General features: G+C 31.1%; 1 protein-coding gene across 1 annotated transcript in view; it reads left to right on the top strand.

Annotated features, from left to right (window-relative positions):
• LOC121116845 (uncharacterized) overlaps positions 1-23,263 on the top strand; it is a 48,501-nt gene that overhangs the window by 14,341 nt on the left and 10,897 nt on the right. The window contains exon 4 of the mRNA XM_040711145.2: positions 15,461-15,551. Within this exon, the coding sequence (XP_040567079.1) occupies positions 15,461-15,551 (91 nt within the window). The remainder of the gene's footprint in view (positions 1-15,460; positions 15,552-23,263) is intronic.

The raw sequence follows: 23,263 nt of genomic DNA, 5'->3' as shown, positions 1-23,263 counted from the left end.
TTGTTTGCCACACATGTTAGAATTATATGTATTTATCTTATATATATATATTTTTGTATACATTTCTTTCTTCCTTAAATTTATTAATAGCTGGAGAGCACAGGCATTGCCCGGAGTTATTTAAATAATAATTTTTGTAAACTAAACAGTAGAAGCTGGATAATCATCAGTGATGTATAATAAATGTCCCACGGGTATGTAAAAACACATGACATAAAAAATTAAGGAGGTCACTTTAACAATGTCATGAATGTTTGTTGGGAGAGCTGTCATGACAAAATCTTTGGAAAGTAACAAATCCTGTTCAAATTACCAGCTAGAAAAGGTCCCTCCAGCTTTCTAGGCTAATTTTTAAACGTCACTAATAATCACGTCTAGGGAATGAAAATGTAGTTTGAATAGACTCTTTTGTTCTTTTTAAACACAGTTAATTATAATGATCTTGCTTCTAATGTTTCGTTTATATGTTTTTTTTTAGCATTTGCTACTTTAAGTTTTTTATAATTGTTCTTCGTACACGTAGCAGCATCTTGTTTGCCCATTATAAATCTCCTGAGATCTGAATGTGTAAAAATGTTTTTCTAAATATTTTTTTTCATTGGGCTTAAACCTTCTTTTTGACGTTTAAGGATTTCTAATCCATGGTTTGAATGTGAAATGGAAGGTTCCATTTTAAATTTAATTTTCAATAGAGATGTAATTAGAGTGATTTATTTTATTCCTTTAATAAAAAACAGTATACATGGAGTCCCACTACTTTGGGGGCTGCCGGTAAAGTCTTGTTTTGCAATTCTTTAGAATAATAAATATGTTATTTGCCAAACTTTAATGTCAAATATAAAATATATTTATTAGATAACAGAGATTATAAATTATTATATTCTATTGAGTAATGTATTTAGTTTTAACTAATCTCCTGTAGTTTAATCTGAAAGCTAAACCTTTTAATTCATACATTAAGAAGTAAAGTGTATGTGGAACCTTATTAATTTATTTTAACAACCAAGTAATACTCACTCGGCGGTATATACATACTTATTATATAAGATAAACAATTTCACCTACTAATTATTAACATACAAAGAAATAGGATAAAATATTCAAGTCATTCGTATATTAATGTCATAGATGTAAACTAATTTTGGAAAAAAACTTTATAAGTTGTTGACAAAGTGTAAACAATAGCTCATACAAAGTCTCACACTGTAGTTATATATTTTATATTTATCCCCCCCCCCCTTTTCTTTTTCTTTTTTAATATGACGCGTAGAGCTTTAGGTAGGAGAGTGTCGGGGGATATACAATTGGAAGGGTTAAAAAAATGCGTCGTTGGTTTGTACTTAAAGACCAGTAAATGCATTTTCCCCATCCACTAAAAAGTTTTTCGAGGGAGAGGATTAAGAACCATGTAACTCACCATACTGTATCTGATTTGAGGCTTATCTAAATATTCAGGAAGAGACGGGGGATCAACAAATATACCAAGGGGATTTTAAAAAGTATTCAAAGCCCTCTAATTTCCCATAACACATGATGGGTAAATTATAGGGTCATCACAATTCGTTGCCTACAAATAAATGGATACAAGTATTTGTAGGTTATGTGAGGAGATAGAATAGGATGATCTTCATTTATTCCTCAAGTGTCCATATTCAAAAGGAGGAAGAATGAGAATTATACAATATTTGGGAATCAATGATGAGGGGAACTCTAGTTGTCGTGAGATGTAACGAGATATAACCATACTATACTCAAACAAACATTAATGTATTCATAAAGATTTTTAAAGCTAAAAGCACTTCATTCTACGAAAAATAGAAAATAAGAAGAATAATTATATGTTCAAATATTATAAGTCCTTTTCCAATATTCAACCTACTCTGATTCATGAAATAAAAATTATGTCAAGTAAATGTTTTGTCTTAATAAAGGGATTAATAAAGTCCATTAATGTAGAAGAAAAAACTGTATTATTGATCATCCTAACCTTTTGGATAAATATGTGATTTATGTATCATGAATTTTTTATTTGGTTTTTCCTTGTTGCAATTATTAATATCCTGTCTATGTACTTCTGAAATATGATATTCCAAGTATATACATGTGAATAATTTTTATTAATTTTGTATAGGAAAAAAAAAACAAAAAACAGACATCGCATGTAATTAAAATTAAATATATCAATGTTTTGTTGAAAGTTGATAAGAATAAAGTAGAAATACAGAGACAACTTAAATGTGTCTGTATCAACATTTAGAAAATATACCAGAAAACATATTTTTCAATTGATAAGTTATTTTATCGTATTAAAGCTGTTTGTGATCTATTTTAATTCCCATGGAATTTTTAACAGGAGTAAAATCAAATCATTAATTTTATTTATTTTAAATGTAAAAAAAAATCTTATTTTATGAATGAATTGCTTCGTACTTTGTTTTTGCAGTGATGTGTTTTAAATCTTATATTAAATAAGTTAAAAAGCTTCTTTGAGACAAAATAGTAAAATATGTGATGATAAAATTTTATTCTTGTCTTTTAAATAAGATCCAAACTTTATCAGCTGATATGCTGTCTCATCAGCTGGATTGTAAAGAATATGCTATGTCATTATGCAAAGATAAATCAAAAATATGTGGGCGAAAAACTGCCCGTGGAAGATTTCCCTGGAGAAAAATTGCCAGTTAGGAAAATTGCCCGCGAGAATATTTCCTGAATCTTGTTCAAACTTTATAATGAATGATTACACATTATTAATTCCCTTGATATTATTTAAAAAAAATAACTAAACATATTTGTTTGTTCCACGCCCAAGAGAATACCTTCAAGTGTGAGTAATCTTTTTTCAATATAGGAGGGGTACTAAATAGCTTAGAGTTTCTTAAAATATGGTTGAATACTATCTGCTGTTTAGTATTAGGGGGTTCTTTGGATGTATGTGATACATTGGGAGTGGTTTTTAAGGATCTAGGGGTCCCCCAAGTACCCAGAGCAAACTGAGCCCTTGGAATTATTTATTTGTATTACAGGAATTCCTTGGATGTTGAATCGGCGTTAGTTTTTATTAATCCTACTCTACCCCCGAGCAAATCCAAAATTTGAATATTAAAAACAAAAAATCCCACTCTTTATATTATCCAGGATAAATTGGCTGGATTTACTCCGAGGTCAATCCTCAATTCTACTCCGAGTCAAGCAAGGACTTTTACGCCCAAGTAAATCCTCATTATTGATCTTCGTCTTTCATGGGCACACGTGCTATTTATTACTTTATTCTTGGATGCTCTGTTTTTAAGAGATAAATAAATACCATCTTTAGAAAGAAAAAATCATATTCAGATTATCCACTAGAAATAACCACATCCACTTTCTAGGATATGCTTTATACAGCTCTATGCATATGACATATTGTACTTTTACAAATGGAATCTATGAGTATCACTTCTACGTACTTTGACTAAAAATATTATCCACATCATACGTAACCATAAATGTGACCCTTTAACTCAAAAATAAGTTGGAAGTATTTATATAAAAATTGGAGCTGGATTACATGTATATTCCTTGACAAATTATAATCCGTTTATATCTGCAAATTATTCAGATGGCCACATTGTAAGCAATGCAAATCGTACTTAAAGCAGCAGAAACTCATCGCCAGAATCAAATAATTAGAAATTTATATTTTAAAAGCCATATCGGGGTAAATAATCGGCTCTAAATAAAAAAAAATGTCTAATTTTATTGAAATCTTTAGAAACATTTAATTGAACTATTACAAATATTTAACATATGAATTTATTCAAATTGGTCACCTTTGGCCTTTTTTACAGCAGGCAATCTCTTCTAAACCGCATTAAAACTGGGATGTACTACATCGTCTGAAATTCAGTTCAATTTCTACTGAAGGGTTACCATGGGAGCATAATTATTTCTTAAAGGATCCCCCTCTCCCCCTCTACAACATTCCCAGAATGTAAGAGTCCAAGGGATTTAAATCAGGTGAAGAGGGAGGCCACATAAATTTTTTCAAGTTTTGAATTGAGTGGGCAATATGAGCTGGAGATGAATCCTGAGTGAAGCAAACTTCTTGACGTGGAAAGGCTGTTTCAATCCAGGGCTACACTTTTTTTTCAAAAAGTCTCAATAAACTTTTTGATTAATTTTTACCCCATCAGGAATCCGAATATATAGATTATTTTTAACCATTTGAAGCCACAGCACCCCAAACCATGATTGGCTTTGTTGTTTGCACCTTGTAGGTAAATTTTTGGGTGGAACCAATGCTGTCATATTTCTTTGCCAAGAATCCGCCATTTTGCTTGTTGAATTTTTGACTTACTCTAAATAAATTTTCGTCAGAATAAATCATGATGACATTCTTATGTACTGCATGTTATTTGAGGAAAACTATGTTTCTATCCTTTCTCTTTTAATGGTACCTTATGGCAAAAAAATGATAATAAAAGGATTTGACCCCTATGTCATCTTTAACAATCTTGGTAATAGTGGTTTTGCTTACATTGTGATTCTGGGCTAGATTTTCTATGGATTTTCTTGATTTTGACAAATTCTTTTACGAACATTCTTGATTTTCATATCAGACTCAATTCCATGATTCAATCGCTTTTTGAACCTGTATAAAATTTTCCAATTGACAAATTCTTTTACGAACATTCTTGACCAACCTTAGAGTAATGATTACATAATGAAAGGAAAAATAAAATTTCCTCCACTTTTGTGTCAACTTACCAGAAATTCCTTATGGTCAGGGTTTTTTTACTTAATTTCTAATCTCAAAAAAAAAAAAAAAAATGAATTGAGATATTTCTTTTCTTTTTAAACTTTTAAAGCAATAAATATACGTTTCCTTAGAAAGGTTGATATGCATATTCAGAAGAATATATTCTTATCTTATCTACAAAGACTAAATATGTACCAAAACATAATTAATGATGATCAACAAGAGTCAATCCATCCTTGTCACAAGTGAAGGCTAAAAAAAAAAAACATTGCTATTTCTTTTTTATAATATATAATATTTTGAGTTATAGCAATATCACATTAGTATCTCAACTCTTACGAGTTCCTTGACTAAAAAACAAAACAAAAACAAAACACATATCATTAACCAACTCTACAAGTTTGTATGTACAATTGTTTTTTTATTTATGATAAATGAATATGCTCTCATAAAGTAGTCATGTTTAGCTTTAGACGTTTTATACGTATACTTTTGTTGTGATGAAGATTCAACGACTTTCTTCACCCATTATTGCATGTTCCATCATTGATAAGCCATGATGGGCCCTAAATGGAAAGTGAGTACATTTTAAAATACGAGGAGTTCTTTACTGGAATGTTAGGATTCCGTTTTCTCCAGGTTTCTTAAGGTTTTTTTTTTGTCTTAGGATGAATTCTTAAGAAATTCTGCATTTAATTATAAAAACTTTTTTTATACAGCTCATTTCATGAAAAGTTGAATACCTATAATTTAAAATTAGCTTAAGATATCATTTTTAACAATTTATGTAAAACAGCAAATGATGTATCAAGAAAAAATTATCTTGAGTGAAACATCTATAAAAAACATAAGAATAATTATAACTTAAGCTTATAATACTGAAAATATGGATTACATCACTATAAACTATTTTATGTGATATTTTATGGTATAACTTTATAAATATGAAGAAACTAAGCCTTCCATATCCCTGGAACTTCCATTCTAACTTTTTAGTAGCGATGATTTTGTTTTACATTCAACGTATAAAACTTTTTTCGAAATCAAAAGATATGAACTTTGAGATATTGAAAGTCAAAAAATATTGTCAAGCTCAATCATATTTTTTTTTTAAATCAGAGAATTCAATTACATAGCTATTCCATGAGAAAGGGGTTTACGAACTACAATCCATCTCAAATACAAATGTCTTCAAAACGATTTTTGTTCTAATGCATTTGAAAATGAGCTCAAATTTCAAGGCTGTATTAATTTAAAGAGCTGAAATTTAATTTTTAAATTTTACAATCATTGTTAGTTTAATGTATCAAAATTTTATTCAAATTAGATGTGGAAAAAAAAAATTGTATTTAAATTTCTGACGATTTTTTTTAATCACTAAAAAAAGGTAGCTTTATCAAAATAGATTCTTTTAATTTCCTTACTCTCTTGTAGCTCATTATTTAATCAGGTTATTACTTTAGCAAGACCTTGCTGCGTTTCTTCTTTTGTCTGCAAATTGTGTAAGTATCTACAAAGAAATAATAATATTTTATTTTTGCTATAAAACGACTATCTACAACTTCCATTACCTTTTATTCTTTGAATAAAAAAATACTGGCATTGGTTGTTAACATAACATAATAATTGATCTTTAAAAGTCCTTATCCTTACTTTAAGATCTTTTTTATTCATTCTGTAAGAGTAAAATTATAACAAAGTTGTATTACATGATACAAAAATAGTTTTCAATTATCTCAGTTGAGGGTAGGGGCATTGTTTGCTGTACAGTGTACATATGTGTGGTTTGCATATAATCGACTTTTAAATTTTAAAAAGACGTTTTTTATTATGTGAAATAGGCCTTTGTATTTATTGACATATGATTTAAGCACATCTGTACAATAAAAGTAAATAATTATTGTTCAAAAATAAGAGGAATTGTCATTTACTGACTATTTTATGTATATCATTTGCTTTTTAATTCATGTTTACTGAAATAACAAGTTTTTGTTAGTTTCCTGGAATAAAGTTATTTTTCTGAAAAACAATTATAACATATTAAAAAAAGGAATGATTTGATTCATGAACATAACCTGAAAGAAATGTTTTACAGGGATATAACAATTGCCAATTTATCAAACGATATTACTCCCTTGAATATGAATGTAAGTATTGATGCAAATAAATCATTGCATAAAAAAGGGGTTTTAAATCAAGTTTCCAAATTCATTGTTTATATACTTGTGTTTCATACGCTTTAAATTTTGAGAGTTGTGAAAAATATGAGCTTCCGGTATGCTAAAAAAATTACTTGTCAGCTCTTTTAAAAATGTATGGAAAGAGAACAGCTTAGCTGTGATCATTTATTATTAGATGAACTGGGAGAAGCTGTGAGAGGAAGGAATAAACACAAATCTAATCGGATGTGGATCCTAAATTCTCAAACAAGAACTTACCCTTGTAATTCCTTATTAAATCCGAAATTTTACTCTCCAACTTTTGTGGACAAATTAGTGATGATTATTTTTTTTAGAGTGAATATTGATCTATTCAGTCCAAGATTGTAATTATTGCATTATTGAAAGTTCAAACCAAAATATGGGTACATAGATATAATAAATTAGAAAATATGATTACAGGGTTTTAAAAGTGATTAAAAAGTAATATTGTACATGCGGTGCGTGGGGATAAAAAAAATTGGTAAACATCTTTTTCGAAGGCATATTTTCTTTCTTCTCGAGTAGTCTCCCTGCTCCCTCGTTTACTTTCCTCCAATATATTCTTCAGTGGTAAATATGATTTAGTATCGATCAACTCTCTGTTCACGTCACGACGTGGGAATTCTTTTCATTTATTTAATTCAGTTGTAACAATGTCTCGAATATCTCAGATTATTAGTAATTATTTTTTATCTCTTCAAGAAAAAGGTGACTACTTAGCATAAAATAAACAATGCAATGAGTACAAGCGTAAAAGTACGCATTTTGGTTCATATTTTCAATAGCTCTACTCATTGTCTTTTAAATCTATGTGGGCTTTTATTTGCTTACATTATCAGAAATGACTTTATAAGATATAGGTGATGTATGACATTTTCAATCTTTTTTACACAAAAAATAACAATCTTACCATTTTCCTTTTCGGCTAGGTATTTTTTTGGAACCAATGTTCTTCGTCTAAAACACTTCATAAAGACACAAAATCAACGGAAATATACCAAAAGCTTAGAGCACAGCCTTACAATAGTTTGAAACCCGCTAAGCAAAAACGTCTAATAATAATATACATTACCATATTTGATTCTGATTTTTGGAAACAATATTTAGAATATTTTATCTTTGATGATATTACATTTGATGAGTCAATATATTTTCTTAATAAATCCTTGTTTTTTTGCATTTTTATAAAGTCTATAATGATACAAGTATGTAATATGTATGTAGATTCTAGGTATGAAACATATATCTTCATCAATTTGTTTCCTGAAATTTATTAAGATACTTAAAAAGAAACTGAAAATATAACAAAAACCCAGATTTATATATTTGGGATAATATATGCAAAACATTATAGGCAGGTATTTGATATGTAAAGTTTTTTTATTATAAATATACTTTGCATACGTATATAGGTTTGAACTTTACCAATTTAAAAAAAAATCGAATATAGTAACTTCTCAGATTGCAAAGTTTTGGGAAGTAAAGAAAGATATTTTAGAAAGTCTTTAATTGTAACCCTGTTTCCTTGCTTTAATTACTCATAAAAACCTAGCCCATCAAATATCATCTGTCACAAAGAAATGTTTTTTCCTATATACTCTTCATTTTGATCCCAAGTCATGTTTAATTACCCTTTGGAGTGTAACCTTGAGATCATTTAAGGAATACTAAAACTACTGGAAAGAAAAAATTGTTTTCACAAAGAAGACTCTCTTTACCTGTAAATACAAAAATGAGAAATGACTAGTATGATTTAAAAACATTGTTTGAAAAATTTATCCAACTCGTAAAATGTCTAAGGATCTTAAATTAATCAATTTCTTAACTTATACTAAATTATAATTAACTTAATAATTTCAAGTTATTCAGTTGATCAAAACCAAATTTTCAGTAGTTATTCGTGCGTTGAACATTTATCGAAGCTTTTACAATTTTATAATTACTGGACGTTTTTCAAGCTTGAAGTTTTAATCCACAGAATTTGGGTTTTAGTTTTTGGATCTTACTTTTCTGTAATTTCACGTTTTTAACAACTTTTAACTAGTCTGTTATTAATATTAATATGATATTAATAGTATAATGAGCTTAGGATAATATATAAATACACCAGTAATGAAGTTCATTAATAAATATCTATTCCATGCATCAATGGAGATCTAAGAAGGTAAATATTTGGATATACAGAGTCAACATTTGTCAACAGTGAAACCTATTTCCCAAAGAGTCCTCATGATGAGATTGTACTGATTAAATAGGAACTCGTATGTTAAGTTTATCACTGCGATGAGTGTAACAACGTCCAAGTATTTCCCCGAAGGTAACTTTATCATGAAGGTGAGAACATTTTTAGAAGTTTGATTATTCGTAGTTCCCATAAATTTTCTTCTGACAAACTTTACTAATTGAGCCGAATAAATCTAGTCAATTCTTTAGTGTTGCATTTTTTCTCTGCTCTTCAAGCTTCTAATTGGTGCTTTTAAGTACCTGGTCATGAATGAAGGTAATCCTGCTTCTAAGGTAATCCCTATGCATACAGTCCTGGGAGACATAAGTGACAAAGCATTGAATATATATAGCTCGTAGAGGTCGAGCTGACATTGTGCCACATGAAATTAATGTAAGGAGTTAACTTCATTGTCTGAATTTATGCTGTATGATACTAAACTCTTTTTTTTACTATTAAACGCCTTAAGGTTACGTAGAAGGGATAGCCACCTCCTGTATACTCCCAATGATCTTTTATCCAAGTTATTGTTGCATTCCTTTTCAAACTCTTTATCTTTTCTATCAGCCTAACTTGTTGACTCGTCAAAAAGCCTTCATTTTTAGCTATGTAACTAATAGCAGTTGAACTGTCCAGTAAAATTTTACTAGGCATTTGAACGAACTTCTCCATATTATTGAGAGCACGTAATGCCTTTAAAATACCTCCAGTTCTACTTTAAAACAGTGTTGTACCATTTTAAGTTGCCCCAACCTTCCATGAAACAATTATCTTCATATGTTATACACCAGACGTATCCAACTTTGTCATCAATTTTGGAACCATCTGTAGAAACGTTGAGGAATTTTGAACTAATCGTTTCTCTTTACTTTTCTATTTCAAGTGTAATATTATGCCAAGTTTTTCTCAGTAATCTCTATTGATGTATCAGCCAAGCTTGGGTTTATTTATATGGAGCCAGGTTATACTAATGTCTTTTTCAATTATCTTAGGGATTGCTATTGATCGTCGTGTTATGCTTAGATGTAAAGGTTCTACATTGAGCAAAATTTCCATAGCTTTAGTTGCTGTAGATCTAATTACACTACTAAATAGTAGGCGTGCTAATCTATTTATTCTTCTCAATTTCTCTATCTTGAACTCATTTGTTATTATCCGTGGTGGCCATATTCCTGCTCTGTAAGTCAGAACAGATTCGACATTGGCCTTACTTATCTATTTAGCATATAGTGGGCTTAAACACTCATGGGTCCTAATCATTTTACGAGCATAGAATAAAGCCCTTTTAGCCTTTTTGATAATGTAATCCAAATGCACTTTCCAATTCAATGTTCTGGCGATAAATAAACCAAGATACTTTCCCATAATATCATTGTTCCGTTTATAGTCAATATCGGTGTATTCACTTTGTGAGACCAAGTATATAAAACTGCTTTCCTTTATTCTTACTAAACTTAAGATCAATCTTTCCAACAGATTTGCTGATTTCATTCACCTGTTTTTGTAGGGTAGAACCAATAGTTGATAAATTTATTCCAGTTATTATCATGGCTATATCATCCGCAAATCCAACTGTCAATATTGGTCCAGGCTTAGGTATAATTATATGTTGAATAGAACAGTTCTATACAAATGGAGATAAAATTCTAATTTGCAGACATCCTTTTGTTGGAGTAAATGAGACTTTCCATTGTTGAGAACCTTCAAATCTTCTATTTTTGAAAAAGTAATTGTACCATTTGTTTGTACAATCATCACTGCCAAACTTAACAAAATCTTCTGCTATAGCTTTAAACGGAAGATCATCAGATGTCAAAAAACACTATTTTGGCATGTTTTTTTACGAAGTACCGCGCTTTCAGCCTTATCTCCCACTTTACCTATCCCCGAGTATGTGGACTTTCTTTTTCGAAATCTGAATTGATTTATCATGGAAACGTTCAACTTAAGGGGCTCAATATATGCATATAAATCACTCTCTCAGTTCTTTTTAATATGTTATTACGTGTGATTGGTCTATAAACTTTTGATGCACAATATTCAATCTTATCAGGCTTTGGTAGAAATATTACCTCAGCATTACCATAGATTTTTGGTACATACGAGAATTTAATTGATAATCAAAACAACTCAATAATTCTATACTTATACTCATCCGGTACATTTTGGAAAACTACAGGGGCAAGTCCTTTAGGTCTAGCTTTTTTAAACCTTTTAAACGATTTAAAAACATCCCAAATCAGGGAAACAGTTATCTCCATTGTCCATTTTGCGTTCATGTTTTCAAGCAATACTTTCGGACTTCCTTCTTCTTAGAGCTTCGACGAGGGAGCTCATTATTTCGGTAGCTAGAAGTTCTATTACCTTCACATGTATCTTGTTTTCCAATCCAGTTGTAGCAATCTTTTTCAATGGATGCAGCTTCTTATTATACTCTTGCCATTTGATTGACTTTAAATTCCTGCACAATATGGGCTTAACCACTAAATATTTACTGTCAGACATTCATTGTTTTTCGTTAACACACCGCAAAGAGACATTGGAAGTTACATCTAACTGAGAAACCTTTTCCTCCTTCAAATGTAAGCTCTCTCTCCCTCGTTGTATATGTTCAATTCAAGTGATTCCCACATCTCTTCTATTTGTTCACCTCTCCTATTTGTAGTTTCAGCACCCCATAATCTACTAAATATGGCCTATAGTATCCATACCTATCAAAATAGGTGTGCCCTGTTCTTTACACCTTTTTATTAATTTTTCAAGCAGTGGAAAGCTTCATTTTAATGTTATATCCGCGTAACATGATACAACAACAATCTGAAACAAACCGCCTTTAAACATATCAAAAACTTAATACACGTCTTTACACCCAATCCTGTAAAACATTGATGTAAAAAGTCCATAATCGGGATGCCTATGGAACAAATGGCCATTTTTGTTAGGTGGATCCGTAAGAAGTGCCATTGTGATTCTACTTTCATCTATTTACACAGTTCGTAACCTACCAGAGATATTTTACCCATATTTATCTGTACACAATTAGATTTGAACAGCCAGGCTGTTTTCCAATGGAAACATTATTAATATCATCATTATTATACATAGAATAAAGTATTACTCCATATTATTTGTGTTTTTAATTCATTAAAACTTATTACTGTAATAAAATCTGAGAGAATACTCTCAAAAATTGTTGAAATGATATCTATATATTTAACAGAGACGATTAAAAGGATAAAAGGAACAAAATTCTATGTAAGTGTACAGGGTAACTAAGTAGTACAATATAAATTAATCTATCCAATGACAGTAATGATGGAAATGATTTCGTATTGAATTTTTTTATAAAGAAGAGAAAGATGAAAAACAAATTTTTGAAGGAAGGTCTTCCTCTACTTCCAGGCAAGCTCCAATATCTAGCCCTCTCTTATCTAAATGTAACTTCTGGAGTTTTAAGCAAAAATAATCCTGAAGGCAATGACTTCAAATAAAGTTTGTTATAGATATCTTGTGCTGAAATAGCGGTCTTTTCCATAAACATTTCACACTCCATAGCTTCTTGTCTTTCATTCTCCAAACGCACTCTTTTGGTGTTAGTGGATGTCTGTGTTGGTCTTGGAGGTAGTGATGGCGATGAGAGTTAGCTTGCTAGAGTCAGCCACTTTGATGGGATTGCATAATCTTTCAACCATCTGTGGATATTTATTATTCATAAGTAATAAAGATTTCAAAAATAACCAGGGAAGAAATTGAAATATTAAAGTGCATAATTTAGAAGTTGAAGGGAAAGCATCTGAATTATGCTATAATTCCGTTTTCCAGACAACTGGAACAACAAGAATTATAGAGTGCTTTTAAAAATATTTGAAAGGAAATTAAGCAAAAAACAGCCGTCTCAGAGATTCACAAGCAATATTCATAATATGTATTGGCTAGCATTGCTTACCATCATTGGGGTGCCTTTCTTTTATTACAGGATTTATATAGAGATTCATTGATAAAACCCGTCACTTTATAATGCCGACTACATAGATTTGAATGTTCTGTTAGTGTCTAGTCAATCTTTTGGCGTGGCCCTCAGCCATTTGGTAAGTTTTGTAGAGTATTTTATGGGGAATCTGTGAAAGCTCACTTCCAAATCTTTTGTAATGCCATCATAGTCCTGCTTGAATCCAGCAGTAACATACTTGTACACCATTATTTATTAATTAATAACTAAAGAAATAATTAAATATGGTGCCCCGCGTTTTCCTTTGTTTTACTTTATAAAACAAAATAAAAATAACAGCCTCTGTGTGTGGAAAAAAGTGAGTGCGATTTTCAGAGGAATTTTCAGTTGTTATGGTATTTCTTGGGTCAGTAACCATTTAAGCTGTGTTCTTTTGACGCAAGAAACTTTCAGCACAAGAATTCTTTTGCCTTCCATTTTTTCGTCTTTGAGGGTACAACCTTTGCACAATACTATTTGAATATAACATAATCTTACTTTTCATAGAATTTCTATCAAAACTCAAGTGAGTTGTTAGCAATACTTTAAGTGAAAACTTAAATATGGCGCATAGGGGGTATAACTAGTACTGTGTCATTCTCGTTCAGTCATTGAGACCGTTCCTTAGGACTATCATTCCTTTTGACTGTAAGATAATTGACGTCATCAAGTATGGAGCTCTATAAGTTTTAGGACTGATATACAGGACTGAACTGGACTAAGAATGCACTGAACGGGACTGTTGTCTATAGTTTTAAATAACGACTGAAATAACACTAGATATAACTAACCTGTTGAAAAAAAAGGAAGTAATATAGGAAATATATCGACTTATATTGATAATTAATTAGTTAAATAATCATAACTCATTAATGATGTAAAATATTGAGGAGAAGGAAAAAAAAAATCCATTTAATTTGTTTTTTTGTATATAACTGTATAATTGATTTTTAATTTCCTAAATTTTCACAACTTCTACTTTTTAATTGGTCAGACAGAGTTGCACCAATTAAGTATAGGTAGACATTATAGTACATACTACAATTACTCTATCTAACTTAAGGATTTTCCTTCACATCAGTATACATAATGCATTTTAATGTATAACTTTTGCTCGAGGAGTTGCTCCTAGGATTGACCCTACGCACATTGAGTGCAAGAGAATAACTGCTCACCTTACATCCCTTTTTGCAAATTTTCGCTAAAAAGTCAAAATTTCTTTGTTTATTTATTCGATTCAATAAGTGCAAAATTTGGCAAATCTACCTTCTCTTTTAAAATGTCCAGAGGTTTCTTTCTTTCGAAGGGATTTGCTTCTTTTCGGAATGGTTCAAATATTGAAATATTATTTTTTTAAAGTTATGACTTGCGACCAGTTGTTCTAAAAATCCTTTTGTTGACTGCACTGTTCAAAAGTTCGAGCTTCTCATAATTGAGCATTGCGAGTCCATTTAGTTTTGCTATTTTTAAAGCTGTCCTCATGGAATTCTTCTCGAAACATTATTTTGACAAAAAATTTTTGAAAAATATATTGTCCATTAATTTTGTTTGATAGATTTTAGTTCTGACTAGTGACGCATACATGAGTATTGGTACAATAGAGACTTAATATAGTTATATATATATTTTTTTTTTTTTATATGAAAATCAATAGTAAAATTTGCATTTTTGATTACTTTTTGAAAAAGTTATCTACTTCATACATACAAATATTAAACTAGTAATTTCTTTTTATTTAAAAAAAATCAGTTCTTTATAATTTGCGTAAGTCAGTTTTTTATTGATACCTTAATTGGACGGATGGAGTTGCACTGAGTAAGTATAAGTCAACATTAAACTAGTTAAATTACTCCATCTTACCTAGGGATTTTCATTGAAGTCCATATAGATTAAGTATATTTCCTTCTCTAAGAACGACTGAGTATCGTACCTATGCACTTTGAGTCCAAAAGAATAAATCTTCCGAGTGAGTTATCCATTGAGATACGTAATTCCATATGTCAGTAATATGTTGCACTTCCACATTATTAAATTTAATTTACATTCGGTTTTATTACGAGCAACTCTTCTCTACGAAGAACGTTGCTCGCAGTACATGATATTTATTACTGCAATGGTTCTCAGACTGGTGGTACCCAAATTCATTCAGGGGGGATACCAAAAAAATCATTTTGGTTCATGGTGGTTTTTTGGATTTTGATATTTTATTAAATGGTAGTCAAATTAAAAGGTTTGAGAACCACTTTATTTGTTTTTAATCCTCTCTTATAAAAAGTTTTAACAATTTTTGTTCAACATTTTTCCAGGTACATTGGTTTATCTATGATTATACTTGGAATGGCTTGTCTAATTGTATCATCCTTCCATGGCATTGCTCGGTTTATTCGTCAAAATCACGTAAGATAATTCCTGACGACTACATAAGTATCCCATAAAAAATATATAACCCAAAAATGTAAATAATTCATTTGATTCCTACTATTTTTTTAATATTTCATTTGGAAGAATGTTTAAAAAAATAAATATTTAGTATGCATATCAAATCCAAGCTGAGTAGGTTTTTATAATTTATGATAATTTTCCTCAAGGTTATTTTTTTATACATACAAACATATTTGTTTGTTTGATTATACATATACAAGGGTAGATATAATTTCAGATTGAGATTTATCTGTCTGTGTTTTTACAAACACACAAAATGAGGAAAGATGGAAAAAAATTCTGCTTAAAAATGTTCAAAGCTACCAATTTATTTACATTTAATTAAAAGAAGAACTTGAGAATTTATATACGGACAGACATATAAAAATATCTACAGTCAAATTCCTTTTAATTTAACAAAACTCAAAGATGTGAATTTTTGAGCTTTGAACTTTCTACCTTATGACACCAGATTTGTATTTTTGAAATATCCTCATTTCTAGTTTGTCAAGTGTATAAATTAAATTTTTAAAAACTTTTCTTAGTTATATCACATGGAAATTCGAATCAAAAGTGATTTTTTATTATTTATAAAAATACAATTTAATCCAGAACGACAATACAATAAAAATAGGATTTTTATTCATTGAAATATAAAGTGTTCCGAAAATTTAAAAGTTTAGGCACCCAACAAAGTTATTTTATACCAATTAGATGGGGTTAGTTCATTTATGTACTTGATTTGTGGACATATATACAGGGAGCGGGGATCAAATTGTCGCCAAAGTATTTTTCTACAAAAAACAACACAAAATATACATTTTTTAACTTTTTTATTGAAAATCAAAACTATGACGAGCATATAGGTATAGAGTAGCCATTTATTCGATATAATCAATGTTGGCATCTGTATCGGTCTCAATACGGCCTCTGAACTGGCCGCAGGCTCTTTTTACCATCTCCTTGTCCATGTTGCCGAATACCTCCTTGATGGAGTCCATCAGGCTGGCCTTGGTGCTATGGGGATGTCTGTTGGTATGTCTCTCGACATGGCTCCAGACAAAATAGTCCAAAGGATTAAGGTCGGGAGAGTTAGGAGGCCACAAATCCTTGGTTACGACGTCATAACAGTTCTCGGTTAACCACTGCATGGAGATTTTGGACACATGCCAGGGTTCTGAGTCCTGTTGCCACACCCAGGGCCTGTCTCCGGCCTTCATGGACCTGGTAGGGTCATCCTTAACCATCTTCTTCACCTTGTCGACAGAGTCGGAGTCCCTGACCTTCCTGTCGGCGCCCTCCTCCTTGAGTGCCCTCTTTAGGGGGCATCAACATCCAAGGTGTCCTCTAGCTTCTTACGGATACGCTGAACAGTCCGTCAATTCACTCCTAAGTTTGAAGCAATCGTGAATTGGAGATTTCACCTCCATTATTAACCAATGGCATGACTACGGCGGACCTCGAAAGCTCCTCGTTCCACTTATAGCTCTTTATCTCCTCATATGATGACGGCATGATGCTAACTGAACTACGTATCGTCAGCTGACAAAAATAGCTATCCTATTTGGTAACTGGTTTTTTATTTGATAATGTCGTTTTCAAGTTATCAAGGTTTAAAGTAGGCGAAAATTTGATCCCAACTCTCTGTAAGTGTAGATAAAATGAATGAGTTTTTCAACTTAAATGAAAATACAATGGGCGACCTCTAGAGTGCTTAAAATAACTTTTATGTGACCATTATTTTTTGTACCACAGGTATTGTTATATTTGATTATAATAACTATGCCTCCATCCATTTTGATTGTTATTTAAGCCAAGAAATTCCATAAGAGATCGGCTGACTTTCGATCATTGGAAAGTTATAGTTCTTATATTTATGCCCTGATAACTAATTCTATCATTCGTCATTCATCATTTTGAAATTTGAATCATAAGTCACTCGGAGCGAAATAGAAGGATCTGTTGACACAAGAAAAAATGAAGAAACTTTAATAAAAAATATTCTTTTTGGAAGAAGTTTTATTTGGATTGGAAAGGTACCAAAGGATTAAAACTAATAGGTTTCACCCCAAATACAGGAGTGTATGAGGAATTTTTTTGGATTCTTGGATTAAAAGAGGTAGAGATTTTTAGATTAAATGATTTTAAAAGTGGAGCAGGAATCACAGTCATCACTACAAAGTCTCCTGTAAATGTGAATAGAAAATTTTAATATATTTAATGTAAAATAACGATGATGTTGGTTTTAAGATTTGGTTACTAGAGGCAATAAGGGCAATTCAATCCCCAGTTGAAATGACTGTTAAGAATGGTTCCGAAAATTTGGAGAGTTGGTATGACATATAGAAAACATAAGGAACAGAATGGTGGTGGACAAATACGGTAAAAATGAATGGCACAAAGTTCAATGTAATAAATTTCTAAGGATCAGCTTGTCCAATGCTTCCAATGTCTAATATTTGGTCACATCAAGGCTAAATGTACTGTTTTGAAGAAAACACCTTATTGGTAGTTTGAAACAGACTTCAGAAATAACCGAGGACTACCCCTTAGAATAAGAGAAAATGTATAGGTTGGGGGAAAGGAATGAGATTATCGAGGAGGAAGAGAATGAAGAGTGGGAATTTGTAAAAGAAAGAAAATAAGCTAATCAAACTGATGATCTAGAACATGTACCTCACATGAGCTCTATTGAAGTGAATGCTAATGGGATTTCATTAGGAGATTGTAACCAAGACCCAATCCCCGTATACTGATCAACTCATAACCAATAACCAAGGAGACAATATGCGTATAGTCAATATGGGGGGAGGGAGGGAGAATACGATGGGTCGAGATGAGTGTTGTGATATTATGACTAATAAACACCACGAACTAAGAGATGATTGGAAATTCCTCCTCAACAAAAAAAAAAATCAAAGACAAAATCACTGGAAACAAAATACTTAACTCCAAGATCTCCAGGATCCAAGCGACCGTTTGAATGCCCAATATATAAAGAAGATGAAATGATCAAATTTCTGACCCAATCAATCAATTACCTATAATACTTCATGGCTTGTGTGTATTCATATTTTATTCATTCATTTTATAAATATTACAGTTTTTTGTTCAATAAGAACAATATTGTTCAATAATATTCACCCATTTACGTTTATTATTGTATACGTTCTTAAACCTCTTAATTTTATCTTAATCCCCCTTCTCATCCCTCTACTCGTTACCTCTTGAATTTCCAGTTTCCTTTAAATTTTTAAAAGTTATAAGCTTAACTTTGATAGTTTTGGTGTTTTTTTTTATCTTTATAAATTGACTGTATGACCCTAAATACTATATCTTCAAACACAAATTCTTTAACTGATAAATCTAAGCTCAAAAGATTTTTGGATAGTTTATTAGATTTAGATCCCGATATATTATCCTTTTACAGCACGAAAATAGACAAGTGTAACTTCAGTGGGAATTTTATTAAGAGTTATGACAGTTTCCTTATACCAGCTGTCTATAAAAAAGGTATCCACCCTACAAGGGGAATTCTTATTATGGTTAAGAAATCGTTAAAGCCCAAATTATTACCAAAATACATCTAAGGCAACTATCTTGTTATTACCATGAGCTGGGGGTAATTTCGTGCAAAGATATTATCCATCTCTGGACCTAATAAGGACGAACCAGGATTCTTTGATTCTAATTTTGCTAAGCTAATGGAAGCGGATCACAGGAATAATAAGGATATGATTGTAATGTGAGATTTTATATGCTAATGTACCAAAGAAGAGATACAAATAATTAAAAGAATGAAAATAATCCTAACACAACAAAAATTGTGAAATAATTTATGGGTACTCGACGTTCAAAAGATCTATCCATGAAATTTAAAGAAAAGCCAAAGCCTACTTTCAAAATTGGAGAGATAACTTAGATAAGAGCTCAAGGGTTGACAATTTTTTTGTGCTTCCCTCACTGGAAGATTGCAATACATTGGCAAAAAATACTTTCGGATCACAGCCCCATAAAAATTAAGTTAGCAAAACAACAAATGGACTTAAAAAGTATCTGGAAGTTAAATATATATCTTTTGGGGATGAAATGATTGACACAAAAATCAAATGTATCATACTTGACATCTTAGATAAATTGAAGAATAGAGAAATAAAGACATCTTCATATGCTTTGAAATTAATTCTTCAAGATGAGAATATATAAAACTTTCGGTGAGGCTCAGTGAGGAAAGGAAATTAAAAGAGAATTGTGTGGATGAAGATGGCACAAAATTCAGGGTGAAAATGTTTAAGAACCAAGGATGTCTAATAAGGAATGACAATAAGTCTTTATCAAAAGAAAACGTAATTTTTGAGGGATTTAAGAAAATTGAATGTAATCAAATGTCCAGAAAGGATGTAAATTCATTGTTTGATGCAAATGAAATACTTATAGTAAATTCAAAGGAAATTTCTTCAGCTTTAGTAAACATTTTCAAAATATAAAAACCCAGGTAATTGTAGAGGAGAAGAAATGTTCGAGAAACATGATGGTCAATCGAACTTTATATCTGTGATCATTAAAAAAGCTATAGCAGGCCTCAGATTCCTAAAGCTATTAAGGACACTTTAGACAAATTTATATTCCAGAAAGACATAGAAAACTATATAATGTCATATATCATGAAGAATAAATCCCCGGGACCAGATTGGCTCCTCTATCAGAAATAGCCTATAGAGATACATTATAATTAGATCAATTTAAAAACAATATTACAGATAGACGATTAACCTTGATACCTAAGCGAAGGTGGATCGAGAATCGAAGACTCAAACTATGCTGAGAACTACCTATAAAATATATAGTGGAGTTATGGATAAAATAATTCAAAAGGTTTTGGCATCAATTATACATCCTTCCAAAAAAGGTTTTATAAGGGGTCGAAATATGTAGGATTTTCCACGAGGAATAAAAAATTCAATATAGACTACGGAGAAAGGTGGCCTAGATTTAGCAGTTATGGCCATATATTTAAAAAAAGCCTTTGATTCAATATCATATTAATGGATAAAAGTATGTCTCAGGAACAATGGTTCTGGAGATCTTTTTTCGAAGATGGTAGACATTTATCGAAGTGACTTCCCCACATTTTATGAAAAGAGTAATAATAGATTCTTAGGTAGTAAAGGGAGTCGCCAAGGCGACCCAATTTCACCTTATCTTTTCATAATTACATTGAATCCTCTAATAATGGAAATTGAAAATTGTTTTGTTATTAAAGGGATTAAAGTAGGAAGCCTAGAAAAATAAAGTAGAGGCATTTGCAGACGACCTGACTACTTTATACTCAGGAGAAGTAAAATAAATTAAAAAATCATTTAACTGTAGCGACGACATCCTTCAAAAGTTAAAATACATTTCTGGGTTATAAGTAACTTTTCAGTAGTCAAAACGTATGAAAAGCAGATCGAATACATTATAAAACTGTAGAAGTAATTAAAATACTGGGATCGTTTGTTGCACTAGAAAGAAGGGATGAGCATTAAAATCGGGGGGAAAAAAATGAAAACGATTTGGTCAACACAAAGTCTAAGTACACTACCTTTATCTTTAGAAATGTTTCCTCTATAATTTTTATCTGGAACACATTAATACTACCTAAAGTAATTCATCTGTTGAGGATTAAAGGGTTTTCTAAACGATTAGCAAAGAAATGTCAACATTTTATATTTCCTAATGGACCAAAAAAGGTAATGTTGTGGAGAAGAATATATTGTATGAATAAATTTGGAGGGCTTGGGATAATATCCTTCAGAGATTTTTGGAAGACTCTTTTATTCTCTTGGTTTGGACGAATTTTTGAGGAGGGCTCTGTATGGGCACATTTACTGAAGATAAAACTAGGGGAGAAGACTGAGCAAGTCTTAGAGATAATGAAAGGATATGGTCTATTTAAGTTTCTCCAAATCATAAGGAGAAAGGTATTTTTTTGGATGGAAAACGATGGAATTAATTGTAAAATTTCAAAAAAAAGTTTTATCAACTATGGAATGACAAGAACCGGTGGATGGAAATGCAAGACTAGACTACATGACGAATTCATCAATTAGAAGGAGACTAGACTTTCTGGTAGAAGTTGTTCATAAAAAACACCCAATTCTTTTTACGTTTAGTAAAGAATTGGAAAAGAAGGAAATTTTGACAAAAATAGATTTTTTTTAATAAGAGGACATTTGGCCCCAGAAAGGAACGAAGAACAAAACAATTCGAAAAGAAAAACGATAAGAAACACTTGTTACGGTTGGTTAAGAGAAAGATGGAAGTACTATAATTAGAAATCCAATCCAATAAATGTGTTGAGGTCCTTTCGGAATGTAGGTTTGAATTTTTCCTTATATTGGTTGAAATATCGAATTATTACGAGCACTCTCCTTCTAGGTAGGACTCAGGCAAGGTCTATCAAAGAAAGGATATGCTTCTTCTGTGGGAATAATTTAGAGACGTCCAATCATTTTTTATTTGAGTATAAAAAAAATGAATAATTTATGGAACCACTTATCCTCGGAATTTTTTTTCAAAATTCAACTTGATTTTAAGACCAGAAAATTACCCTTTTATTTATATTGGGCTTGGATCGGAAAAATAAACCCTCCTGTTTGTTAGCGCTTGTACTCAATGTGATTGAAATTATATTTTTTAAGCAGCTCTCTGCTAGCTATAAATAACATTTATATCGTACTTTACCAGTTGAGAAACACTGATGCTCAATGTGGGGACACAAAAATAGGAGCAGTATGAGTAAATAACAAAAAAACGTGATTTTTTTTATTGAATCAAGAAAAGAACACTCAAAACCCATATGTGATATGTTCAAATACAACATCTGGCTTTATTTTTTTATCCAATATGTCTTCCTTCACAAGCATTAACAGCCTCGATACGCCAGCCAACATATTAGTAGCTCGTGAAGATGAATGTCGTGCCCATGGCGTACCAGGCAGTCATGATGGCATCTCTGAGCAAATACAAATTGTGATGATAGTTGAGGCAGACATTCTTCACTAAGACACCTCAAACTGCAAAGTCCAGGATGTTGAGATAAGTATTAGAGGAGGGTCACTTGGAGGCAGGCCATAAGTCAACCTTATAGTTGCTGCATAAGTTTTGGTTCTTCATGGCTGTATGTGGCTGTAAATATCTTGATGTTGTAGATAGTCGGGACAGAGATGTCGAGAGTCTCTGTTGCCTTCTTGGCACGGACACAACTGTAGAGAAGATTGCATACACGTTTGCATATTGTTTTGTTGCTCAGACAAATGTACACTAAGAGACATGTTTTAAGAAAAAAACTTTCAACATTTAAAAACTTAAAATTTAATAATCACGAGAGAAAAATGTAATTAAAACCTACAGAAAGTTTTGGGTCCTATTCTGTAGATAATATTTTTCATTGCATTTTATATATTTGTCTAAGTTACTTCGAAACGGATAACTAGAAACTTGAGTGAACGGATCGATTTTTAAATTTCTAGGAAAATAAAAAAAATGAACAAAAAACTTTTAATTTTATTATTGATTATTTTTTATTTTTTGATAATTACATTACATCGAGAGATTTTTACAAATTAAAATCTGTATCTTTTTTTTCTAATTTTAAGCTTTTTTCAATGGAATATTCTATAAACTTTATCTATTAATTGTTTGCA

Source organism: Lepeophtheirus salmonis, chromosome 4, assembly GCF_016086655.4.
Source record: "Lepeophtheirus salmonis chromosome 4, UVic_Lsal_1.4, whole genome shotgun sequence".
Classification (NCBI taxonomy): Eukaryota; Metazoa; Arthropoda; class Copepoda; order Siphonostomatoida; family Caligidae; genus Lepeophtheirus; species Lepeophtheirus salmonis.
The sequence above is the reverse complement of the archived record's forward strand: the minus strand, read 5'-3'. Positions and strand labels throughout refer to the sequence as shown.